The 12586-nt window shown below is 40.6% G+C and overlaps 2 protein-coding genes across 2 annotated transcripts; both read right to left on the minus strand.

The window, feature by feature from the left end:
* Positions 1 to 4357: 4357 nt before the first annotated feature.
* Positions 4358 to 5167, minus strand: LOC138895535 (uncharacterized). The gene is made up of 2 exons (XM_070180235.1): positions 4861 to 5167; positions 4358 to 4701 (listed from the first exon to the last, which is right to left on the minus strand). Exons 1-2 carry the CDS (start codon positions 5165 to 5167, stop codon positions 4358 to 4360), a joined length of 651 nt encoding a protein of 216 aa, XP_070036336.1.
* A 328-nt stretch (positions 5168 to 5495) lies between these two features.
* Positions 5496 to 5927, minus strand: LOC138895536 (uncharacterized). Its single transcript, XM_070180236.1, has one exon. It carries the CDS (start codon positions 5925 to 5927, stop codon positions 5496 to 5498), a length of 432 nt encoding a protein of 143 aa, XP_070036337.1.
* Between the last annotated feature and the right edge of the window lie 6659 nt (positions 5928 to 12586).

Consider the following 12586-nt stretch of genomic DNA (forward strand, 5'->3'; position numbering starts at 1 on the left):
TAGCTCCTGTTATGTGGAGTAAATATATAATGAACCAATTCTTGGTGAGCAAGTTTGTGTGATATGTGATTGTGCCTCTCCAAAATCGTGTGTGAGCTGTGCAAAAGAATCCTATGAAAGTGACGTGCCCATGTGAATGAATGGAGAGCAAAAAATGCAAAATGCAAAATGCAGAATGCCAAATTAAGTAGTCCCCACAAAAATTTAAAAAGAAGAAAGGCATGTGAAGGACAAAAATTATTTACCTCTTCATTTCTTCCTCTTCGTTAACTCATTCTTCCGTTTCTTTTTGTTTTCTTACAAATCACTCGATATTTATTGTTAAAAATTCTAACTTAAGAAACTAAGCTAAAAAAAGACATATTTTTCCTTTGAAAAACTTTTCTTTCCTTGCGAGAATAAAAGCCACTACTCTAAAAAAATAACTCTTTTGTGATTTTTAATTTTCTTAAATAAAAACCTATTAAAAAGTGAAACAAAAGCTAAAATTTGTAGATTAAAATCAAAAAATATTTACATACTAAAAAGTGGTAAAAAAATCCAATTATGATAAAAAATTAGGTGCTCACAACTATCCTAAAACCATAACCTATTATTTTACTATTAAATGTCAATAACATAATTACTAACTACTATAATTCATCAAATTGCAATAATATTATATGATCCATCAGTCCAAAAAAATGATAGTAACTAGCTGGTGGATTAGTTGGGTCATAATAGATGATGGAATTTTTTATAAAATACTAAAGTTTGAGGTAACTTTTAAAATTGTTAAAAAAATCACACGATAATTTTTTGGGACAAAACAGGTGTAAAGCTAGTTTTGGGATTTGAAATTTTTGTTTTTAAAATCTGCCAAGATATGGATAAAATCTATAAACAAACAGGTTTGGCCAAATAATTTTTGAAAAAAACTTGGCAAAATCTATGGCCAAACGGGCGCTAGTCTTGTGAATACCAAACGGCCAAACTGCATAGTTTTCTTGTTTCAACTAGTTGGTCTGGTGATTAGATTACTCTTAATTGGTCCTTTACATGTGTTACCCCCGTGCAACTGGTGTCCAAGATCATCAAGAGAGAGACGAGATTGACGAGTGACGAGTGACGAGCACAAGCAGATTCAGAGAAATATTGATTAGGGAATTAAGTCTTGTCACACCTCCTTTTTCCCGAGGGGATAGGGAATAGGGAGTTTTTCCAATTTAAGTGACATTATTCGAATTGAAATTATTTATTCATTCAGAGTCGCCATTTGGAATAATTTATGGTGTCCCAAGTCACCGAACTGGGTTTTGGACAGCCTACATATCTCGGGTTATAGGGGAATCAGGTCACGTGTAGTTCAAGGAGAATGGTGGAATAATGAGTTGATGAGTCGAGTGAGGTTCAGTCGAGGCTCTGGTCCGCGGTCCTGCTATTATATCAAAATAAAATAAAAAAGAAACTAAACAAGCCTATCAATTATGAGTTACAAGATTCCTATCTATGAGTCTTCAGAAACTTGATCTTGAGTCTTAACTGGTTCTTCATGCAGACTCTGATCTAAACCTTGATGCTCGCTAGTTGTAGGTTCTAGTTCATTGTTCTATAGCTTCTTCTAATCAAAATGGGACTCCAATGCCCGTGGCTTCAGTAATGTCTTAGCATTCCACATCTTTTCAATTGCTTTTCCATTTTGAATTCACTTTTTTTTTCTTTTATTCTGAATTGAGACTTCTTCTTTTGGTCATCTCGAACCCTGTGCCTCGAGGTAAAACCTACTCATACACCAAAACAAACAATCGAACGAAATTTTTCTGCCCTAGTTTGCACTAGGAAAATTTCGTGAGTTATTGTAAGAAAATTCTAAACTACTTCTTTATTGAAAGCAATAAAAGGTCGGGAGTGGTGTACCCTGAAAATGTCATTTTTTTTTTTTGGATTGTGTTCTTTTATTGTCAAAAGGATGTCTCAACTAAGGATTGGTGTACCTTATGTTGGGAAAATATGGCCAGGGAATGGGATACCCTATATTGGCAAAGATATCGGGAAATGGTGTACCCTGCATTTAAGATCAAATCAACTAGGGAGTGGAGACCCTATATTGGAAAAAGAGATTAGGTAGTGGAGACCCTATGTCGAAAATAAAATCAACTAGGGAGTGGAGACCCTATGTTGGAAAAGACGACTAGGGAGTAGAGACCCTATGTCTACAATAATATCAACTAGGGAGTGGAAACCCTATGTTGCGAAAGCGACTAGGGAGTAGAGACCCTATGTCTAAAAACATCAACTAGGGAGTGGAGACCCTATGTTAGAAAAGAAACTGGGGAGTGGAGACCCTATGTCTAAAAATCATCAACTAGGGAGTGGGGACCCTATGTTGGAAAATCATCAACTAGGGAGTGGAGACCGTATGTTTGAAAAGAGACTAGGGAGTGGAGACCCTATGTCTAAAATATCATCAACTAGGGAGTGGATACCCTATGTTGGAAAATCATCAACTAGGGAGTGGAGACCCTATGTTGGAAAAAAGACTAGGGATTGGAGACCCTATGTCTAAAATATCAATCAACTAGGGAGTGGATACCCTATGTTGGAAAAGGTGAGTAGGGAGTGGAGACCCTATGTCTAAAATAAAATCAACTAGAGAGTGGAGACCCTATGTTGGAAAAGGCGACTAGGGAGTGGAGACCCTATGTCTAAAAATAAAATCAACTAGGGAGTGGAGACCCTATGTTGGAAAAGCGACTAGGGAGTGGAGACCCTATGTCTAAAAACATCAACTAGGGAGTGGATACCCTATGTTGGAAAAGCAGACTAGAGAATGGAGACCCTATGTCTAAAAACATCAACTAGGGAGTGGAGACGCTATGTTGGAAAAGATACTAGGGAGTGGATACCCTATGTCTAAAAATTATCAACTAGGGAGTGGAGACCCTATGTTGGAAAACACAGCTAGGGATTGGAGACCCTATACTACTATGATTTGTTTTTTCTTTCTTTTTAATTTCATATATTTTTTTTAAGATAATGAGTAAAATGCGGTAAAGAGTTTGGAGAAGACTTCCATTTTGCAGTAGTTGCTTCAATACTGTTTCTAGCCTTTGCGTAATTTCGTTTTGGTTGCACCTTCTTCTTGCAAGGTTGCTTTTGGATTGCACCCGTTTCCTATTTTTTTTCAAACAAAGAACAATGTGTCAGTTTGAAACGGTGGTTGGTTTTGTGGCCTTGATTGTTTCAGTCACTTGGTCTCTATCCTTTCAGTTGCAACTGGTTGTTTCCTGAATATCGATTGCATTTCTAACCTCGGAGAACCTCTGGCTTTTTCGGACTTTGCCATGATGGTTAGTCACGTGGGACTTAACCTTTTCAACTTTTATTTTTCCCTTGTGGGCATTTGACTTTGAATTTCCTCTTTCAACAGTTTTTTATTTCTAAACATCGGCCAACATGGCCAGTTGGAGTCAACTTGATGCCCTTGCCGAGATTGGGTGCCTTTTCTTTTGCATATTGGCTTGTATCAAGTGAGAACCCTGTAAATCAGTCCTGCCTTCCCTTCTTTGTCTTAATTTTAGAACAGAGTTAAACCGAAAAGGATTCAAAGAAAAGAAAACAATGGAATGAACAAATGAATTTAGACAAGAGGTATCCTTTTCGGGGAAAAGAAAGAAGGACTTATCTGGAGTATATACAGACTTCAATGAACATGACATGCCTCTTGGACTAGATGCATGATCTGTGTAAACCGTCCAACTCTCAGAAATTCATCACAACTCTTGCTTTGAGACTGAGAAACTTTGCCCAAGACTGTGTCGATGACAATGACTGTGAGGATCCTCTTTTCGATCAATGGCGCCCTTTGCGAGTTTTCACCAGCTGTCCTCTCTCATTTCTCTTCTCACCATCGCCTTATAGTGCTCTTTGTGAGTTTTCACTAACAAGACTCTCTCATTTTTGAATTTCTCTGCTTACCATCGCCTTATGGTGCCCGTGAGGTTTTCACCAATAAGACTCTCTCATTTTATTTCTCTTATTTTGTTGTATCAGATCCGAGTAACTGTATCCTCCCATTTTGAATCTCTTTGCCGATTGATCGGAAGGACTTAAAAAGGATTTGGGTAAAAAGGATTTGGATTGAATTACAACTTTGGAACCTTTCACACAAAACCATCACCAAACTATTATAACATCTGCCCCAGTTTCACTTTTGAGGGAATTTAGATTTTTGTTTTGGTGTGACTGAACCCCAGAGAGATACTGCCTACGTAAGTACGTATCCTTTCAGAATCAAGTCAAACGTAGTTCAAGGAACTTTTTTTTTTCGTAGTAACTTCCAGGTTCCAAAGAGGGTGATCAAAGAAACAAAAAAGGATCAAACATAATACCTCTTGACCGCATCTGCATTGACAGCTGTTTCGGGGTCATTTCCTTCAATGTCTCCCAAGTACAACGCTCCTTTCGGCAATAGTTTTCTTATAATGTACGGACCTTTCCAATTTGGAGCAAATTTTCCTTTTTCTTCCTCATTATGCGGGAGAATACGTCTCAGAACGAGTTGCCCCATTTCGAATTTCCTGGGTCGCACTTTCTTGTTGTAGGCACGAGCTATTCTTTGTTGGTACAACTGCCCGTGGCAAACTGCGACCATTCGCTTTTCATCAATCATAGTTAATTTTTCCAATCGGGCCTTGATCCATTCATCATCCTTGATCTCGACTTCAACAATGATTCAAAGAGAGGGAATTTCAACTTCTGCAGGTATTACGGCTTCAGTGCCATAAACCAATAAGTAAGGCGTAGCCCCAACTGATGTGCGCAGGGTTGTGCGATATCCCAATAATACGAAAGGCAGCTTTTCATGCTACTGCCTAGAACTTTGAATTATTTTCTTGAGAATCTTCTTGATATTCTTGTTTGCAGCTTCAACAACGTCATTAGCTTTAGGCCGATAAGGGGTAGAATTACGATGCGTAATCTTAAATTGTTTGCATACCTCCCTCATCAAGTGGTTGTTCAGATTTGCAGCATTGTCTGTAATGATAGTTTTAGGAATACCAAAATGACAAATAATGTTGGAAATGCATGAAGTCCACCACCGCTTTCTTGGTGACGGCTTTGAAAGTGACTGCTTCAACCCACTTTGTGAAATAATCAATGGCAACCAAGATGAATCTATGCCCATTTGAAGCTTTCGGCTCGATTGGCCCAATAACATCCATACACCAGGCAACGAACGGCCAAGGTGCTGACATAGGATGTAACTCTGAAGGCGGTGCATGAATCCGGTCACCGTGTATCTGACACTGATGACACTTCTGGACAAAACTGAAGCAATCCTTTTCCATGGTCATCCAGTAATAACCTGTCCGAAGGATTTTCTTTGCAAGGACATATCTGTTCATGTGAGGTCCACATACTCCCGAATGCACTTCGTTAATGATCTTTTCAGCTTCTAGGGTATCTATACACCTCAAGAGATTCAGATCTCGAGTTCTTTTGTACAAGGTTTCTCAGCTCAAGAAGAAACCGCTGGCAAGCCTTCTAATGGTTCTCTTTTGGTCTCCACTAGCCTGTTCGGGATATTTCTTTATTTTCATAAACCTTTTGATATCATGATACCATGGCTGAACATATGGTTCTATTTCAATTGTATTACAATAACCATGCCTCTCTCGAATTTGGATTTCCAGCGGGTCAATATGGACATTGCCCGGATACGGCATCATTAAGGCCAAAGTAGCTAATGCATCAGCTAACTCGTTGTGGAATCGAGGAATATACCCAAACTCGATGGACTTGAATCGTTTGCTAAGATCTTCTACATGTTGCCTATATGGGATAAGCTTGATATCTCGAGTTTCCCATTCACCTTGGGCTTGTCGAATGATCAAATCTGAATCTCCCATGATTAACAATTCTTCTACATCCAGATCAACTGCCATATTCATGCCCATAATGCAGGCTTCATACTCAGCGGTGTTGTTGGTACAGAAGAACCGAAGCCTCGCTGTGGCCGGTTAGTGCTGACCGGTGGGTGAAACCAAAATTTCCCCAATCCCGACACCTTTTGCATTTACAGCTCCGACAAAGAACATTTTCCAAGCATTGGTGTCTTCTGGAATTACTTCAACTGAATTTACTTCCTCGTCCGGAAAGTAAGTACTTAGGGGTTGGTATTTATCATCAACCGGGTTCTCAGCTAGATGATCCGCCAAGGCTTGAGCTTTCATCGTTGTACGGGTGACATAGACAATGTCGAACTCAGTGAGCAGGATTTGCCATTTTGCTAACCTTCCCGTGGGCATTGGTTTCTGGAATATGTACTTTAGAGGATCCATTCTAGTTATGAGATATGTGGTATAGGCCAAAAGATAATGTCTGAGCTTCTGGGCGACCCAAGTTAGGGCGCAACAAGTTCTTTCCAACAAAGTATACTTGGCTTCATAAATGGTAAACTTCTTGCTCAAGTAGTATATGGCCTTCTCTCTCTCTTCCCGGTCACATTATGTTGCCCCAGGACACAACCAAAGGAATTTTCCAAGACTGTCAGATACAAGAACAAAGGTCTTCCTGGCTCGGGTGGAACCAACACTGGCGAATTTGACAAATATTCTTTGATCTTATCAAAAGCCTCTTGACATTCATCTGTCCATTTGATCACTGCATCTTTCTTCAGCAACTTAAATATGGGCTCACACGTGGTAGTAAGCTGAGCAATGAACCTGCTGATGTAATTCAATCTCCCTAGCAGACTCATGACCTCTTTCTTGGTTCTCGGAGGTGGAAAATCCCGAATAGACTTTATCTTTGTCGAATCTAACTCAATACCCCTTCGGCTAACTATAAACCCCAGAAGTTTCCCAAATGGAACTCCGAATGCACATTTGGCTGGATTCAATTTCAAATCATACTTGCGCAGACGCTCAAAGAACTTTCTCAAATCTTGCACATGGCTTTCTTGTATTCTGGATTTAATGATCACATCATCCACATACACCTCAATTTCCCGGTGCATTATGTCGTGGAAGATGGCAGTCATGGCTCTCATGTAAGTTGCCCCGGTCTTTTTCAAATCGAATGGCATGACTTTGTAACAATAAGTGCCTCACGGCGTGGTGAAAGCCGTCTTTTCTGCATCATCCTCATCCATCAGAACCTGGTGATACCTAGCATAACAATCCACGAAAGACTGTATCTCATGTTTGGCATAGTTGTCAACAAGAATACGAATATTTGGTAGTGGAAAGTTGTCCTTGGGACTTGCTTTGTTTAAATCCCGATAATCAACACACACTCGGGTTTTCCCATCTTTCTTCAGCACTGGGACCACATTAGCCAACCACGTGGTGTATCGGACCACCTGAATCACACCAACTTTTAATTGTTTGGTGACTTCTTCTTTGATCAAATCACTGATTTCCGTTTTAAACTTTCTTTGCTTTTGTTGTACACGTGGGTAACTGGGATAAGTTGGCAATTTATGTACTACCAAATCAACGCTCAAACCTGGCATATCATCATAGAACCATGCAAACACATCCTTGAATTCAAACAAAAGTTGGATCAATGCATCCCTAGTTCTTTCATCGGCGTAAATGCTTATCATGGTTTCTCGGACCTCTTCTGGACTACCCAAATTAACTGGCTCAGTTTCATTTAAGTTTGGCTTAGGATTATTCTCAAATTGTTCCAATTCTCGATTTATTTCCCTAAAAGCCTCATCTTCATCATATTCTGGATCTTGATTCATTATTTCACAGTTAGACAGCGTTTTAGGATCTGGGCATGAAGTCTGCAAGCATGTCATGTTATTTAAGTCCGCATTATTAGAACTGAAAAGGAAAAGATAAGAAAAATAGTAAAATTAGAATAAAGAAAAAGGAAGCATCCATTGATGATGAAATATTGATTTCATTTCATTGAATTAAAGATAAAAGGGTTTACATCGAAATCAAAAGACAATAAAATAAAAACATTCGAGTTACACCCTGAAATAACTCGTAATGTAGAAAAGATGGCAAGACTCGACTACCGGGATTCCCGCCTGACAGGGAATGGGGTAGCTTTTCAATTCTGAAGCTTGGAATTTGGCCCCATGTATAACACCTCAGCAGTGCTCGTTCCTTCCCTCGGCTGGACCATGTGGGACTCATACATCATTCGTTTCATGGCTTCACAAATATACTCAATCTCTTCAGCCGTGAAGGCCTCTTCTTCTTATTCTTCTACATATTTGGGATCAATAAATGACTTGGTGAGATGCGGAACGGGCTGAGCCAGGACCCACCCATTTTTCTTGTGCTCATCAGCCCATTTTCTATCAGCCTCTGTAGCTCGGAAACCTACGCCAAAGAACTTCTCATTGGCGGTTGACGTAACGGGCTCTATGATGCCTTGTAGATATACCTCGAGCCCCTTTCCGGGCTTGTACCTATGTTTAATCATTTCAGTGGCGACCATGACCGAGGAATTAGATAAGCAAGGTTGAGGAAACGGGGCGCCTTCTTCGTATTTATCAGCAATCACAATTTCGAAGGCTTGGTAGATAATGTGCTCACTTCCTTCTCTAGCTTCGAGACATGGGACTGAAGGGTCCTTGTAAATGGACTGTTCATCCTCATCGTGGACAACAATTTCTTGGTTTTCATGTTCAAATTTGACCATTTGATGAAGAGTGGAGGGCACAGATCCTGCAGTGTGAATCCATGGTCTTCCTAGGAGAAAATTATATGTAGTATCCATGTCCAGAACCTGGAAAGTTACGTCGAAATCCACAGGGCCAATGGTCAAAATCAAATCAATTTCCCCTATTGTGTCTCGTTTGACACCATCAAGAGCGCGCACACATACATTGTTTGGTCGGATTCTTTCTGTTCCAATTTTCATCCTCTGGAGCGTTGAGAGAGGGCAAATATCGAGCCCAGACCCACCATCTAGCATGACTCTCTTCATATAATAACCTTCGCATTTGACAGTCAAGTGAAGGGCTTTGTTGTGGGCGGCTCCCTATTGGGGAAAATCATCACGGCTGAAGGAAATCCTATTAACTTCAAAGAATTGTTCAGCCATTCTTTTCAGTTGTTCAACTAAAGTTTCAACCGGGACATATGCCTCGTTCAATATTTTCAGGAGTACCTTCTGATGTTCATTTGAGCTAATAAAAAGAGATAAAAGTAAAACCTGGGAAGGAGTCTTCCTGAGCTGGTCAATTATTGCATATTCCAAAGTTTTCATTTTTTGGAAAAACTCTTCTGCTTCCTCAGAATTCATAGGCTTCTTAGGCGGAAACCGTTTATCCTTGCTCAATTTTAACATCTTTTGCTCTTCTAGGTTGTGGTACTTCTTAGGTTGGTTCATTTCGTTCACCTCTCCCATAATCTCTTTCCCCTTGTAAGTAACCACTGTTTTGCTGTAATTCCAGGAGACTGCACTGGGGTCTCTCATAAGGTTTTGTGGTGCGCGGCTAATAACCACAGGCTCATTCAGCCTTGGTGAAATTACCGGCCCCGCACCACATAAGTCCCTTTTGGCACATTTAGCGTGACTTTCCTCTGCTCAAATCTTTTGGGAGTATTCAACATGAGTTGTTCTTTCCTTGGGGCCCTAGGAACATAGAGAATTGCGTCCTTAGCAGGTGCTGCCCCAGTATTTGTTTCTGTAATTTGAGGAGTTAGAGTGATTTTCTTCTCATTTCTGGCTTGTTTCACCGCCGCTTTAGGTCTTGCCTCTGAATCGACAATGGCGATGATAGCTTTCAAAGCTGGATAAAACTCTTTATCATCACAAATCATTCCAATGACCGTCCCATTGTTGCGAGTCGGTAATGGATTGTTAGTCACATTGGGGACTTCCTCGTCCCTCAGCACCACTCGTTTTTGTTCTATCAAATTCTCAACGGCTCTCTTGAGAGTCCAACAATCCTCCGTATCATGACCCTCTGCCCCTGAATGATAGGCACACCTAGTACCGGACCGGTATGATGGAGATTTTGGATTTTGCCGGTTTGGAGGCACAAATTGCAATAGACCCATCTGGACTAATTTTGGAAACAAGCTAGAGTAGGACTCACCAATATGGGTGAAGTCGTTTCTCCTAGGATGCTCAAGAGGGCGTGTATTATGTTGGTAATTGTTTTGTGGGGGACGGGGGGTTATATGGAGCTTGGTAAGGATGGTTATTTCTGGGAGGTGGAGCTCAGTTTTGGTTGTAGTGTTGTTGTGGCCGTGTATAAGGTTGGGCATTCATCACCGCATAGGGAGGCGGCACCACGACATATGCTGCATCTTGATGGGGGTAGTAGTGTTGTGGGGTTCTGGAAGGCAGGTAAGAATGATCGCGGGATCGATGTGGGCCTCTCAAGCCTGAAGTCATCATGGCTCCTTCTTCCCTCTTCTTTCGATTTGCTAAACCTCCCGAGCCGTTCTGGATGGCTTGGGAGGTGGCTCTCAAAGCAGATTGACTTATGATTCGGCCAGTTTTCAAGCCATTTTCTACCATTTCTCCGATTTTTATGGCCTCTGCAAAAGGTTTGCCCATTGCATACATCATGTTCTGAAAGTAATCGGCCTCTTGGGTCTGCAAGAAAACGTTGACCATTTCTGCCTCATCCATAGGCGGTTTCACTCTGGATGCTTGCTCACGCCACTTGATAGCATATTCACGGAAGCTTTTCGCGGTTTTCTTCTTGAAATTGGTCAGAGAATTCCTACCTGGAGCTATATCAATATTGTATTAAAATTGCCTGACGAAATCTCGAGCCAAGTCATCCCATATATGCCAATGGGAGATGTCCTGATCTATGAACCATTCTGACGCAATTCCCGTCAAGCTCTCCCCGAAATAGGCCATCAAAAGTTCTTCTTTTCCAACTGCCCCTCTCAGTTGATTGCAATATCTTTTCAAATGAGCGATCGGGTCTCCGTACCCGTCGTACTTTTCAAATTTTGGCATTTTAAAATCAACGGGCAAATGAACATGAGGAAATATACACAGATCGGAGTAGGAGACACTCTTTTGGCTACTCAGGCCTTGCATGTTCTTCAGACCTTTTTCGAGGCTTTTCATCTTCCGAACCATCTCTTATTGCTCGGGGTTTCTCATAGCTCTTTCCTGTTCCATAGAAGACTCAAACTGCGGGTGCTGAGGGTAAGAGTTTGGGGTAACATGAGCGTTATCTAGCTGAAATTACGGGACTTGAAAAGTGAAAGATGAAGGCTAGAAGCATGGTTTGGGAACTGTTTGGTTGTGCCGTAGTAGAGACTGGTGGTGCGGTGAATAATGTAGAAGGTACCCCTGAAAATGGTGCCTGAGGGCGAACCTCAGAAGGCATACCGGTGAAATTGGCCGATATAGTGGGGTACCCAAACGGGATGAATGGGTTTGTTACTGGGATGGGGACATTAGAGATTCCACTCGTCCTGGGAAGAAGTTCAGGAAATCCGGGGATTATACTGGGCGGTTCTTTGCCATTAGACCAAGCTTCCCACATTTCTAACATGCGGACGCGCAACCTCCTATTTCCCTCAGTGGCTGCGGACTCTAACTGTGGAATAGCCGATACAGGACTATCCTCAGGCTCAATAATTGGTAGATGACTTTCAGAGGCCATATGAACACTGCCTTTAGATCTCGTGAAGTAAGGATGGGAAGCCAGATTACCACAAAACTAACCACCTAAACAGGACCGTTGATATTTGCACACACAACAATCTGGTTAGTTTGAGATTTTTAAGAGATAAGGAATCACATATTGGGGATGCCATGCACTTAAACAATTAAATGTTTCTAAATGTCTTTGCAACGGCTGTATGTTTTATCCCGGCTTTACTATCTCTTTTCTCAAATTTCGAATCCTTATTTATTTTTTCTTCCCTTATTGTTGTTTTTGCTCTTTTATTTTTCACTCTTTTTTCTTTCTTGTTCACTCAATTTTCCTTATTTTCCTCTCTTTTTCTTTATTTTTCACTCAGATTGTCTATAGCTACGATCGAATCCGATGGGGATTGCCTACGTATCATGACGCCGCATGAATCAGATCATTACGTAGTTCAGGAAATAAATGCAGAATAAAAGAAAAGAAAATTTTGGTTTTTGGTTTTTTTCAATATTTCATTAAATAAAATCTTTTTGGGTTTTTCTATTACAAAGATTTTGGAAATACTGATAATTAAACATACATACTCAAAACAAAAAAAAATAGACTCGAAAAGGTAAAATACAGACTCAAAGCCAAAAATAATAATAATAAAAAAATCAAAAATACATAAGAGCCTCTAATACTACTCCGGGGCCCCGTGGTACATCAGTCGGTCTCGACGTGGGCATGCGTGCAATCTCTTCTTGAAGATACTCTAAATCATCCATCACATGACGGACAAAAGTCATCACAGAAGTAAAGAACATGGACCTGGTCATATCTTCGCATTCATGGCATTTCATTGCAACGTAATCAGCGATTTCTTTAATCCTCATTCTAATAACGCCCTTTTCTTGGAGCAAGCGTCCAATTTGCTGAAACCGGGCCTCCAACACTTGTGTGGCCGTATGGTTTTGGTCTTGCAATTATTGTATGACTTATTCCAATCGGGAAATCAATGTATAA

This window comes from Nicotiana tomentosiformis, chromosome 7, assembly GCF_000390325.3.
Source record: "Nicotiana tomentosiformis chromosome 7, ASM39032v3, whole genome shotgun sequence".
NCBI classification, from domain to species: Eukaryota; Viridiplantae; Streptophyta; class Magnoliopsida; order Solanales; family Solanaceae; genus Nicotiana; species Nicotiana tomentosiformis.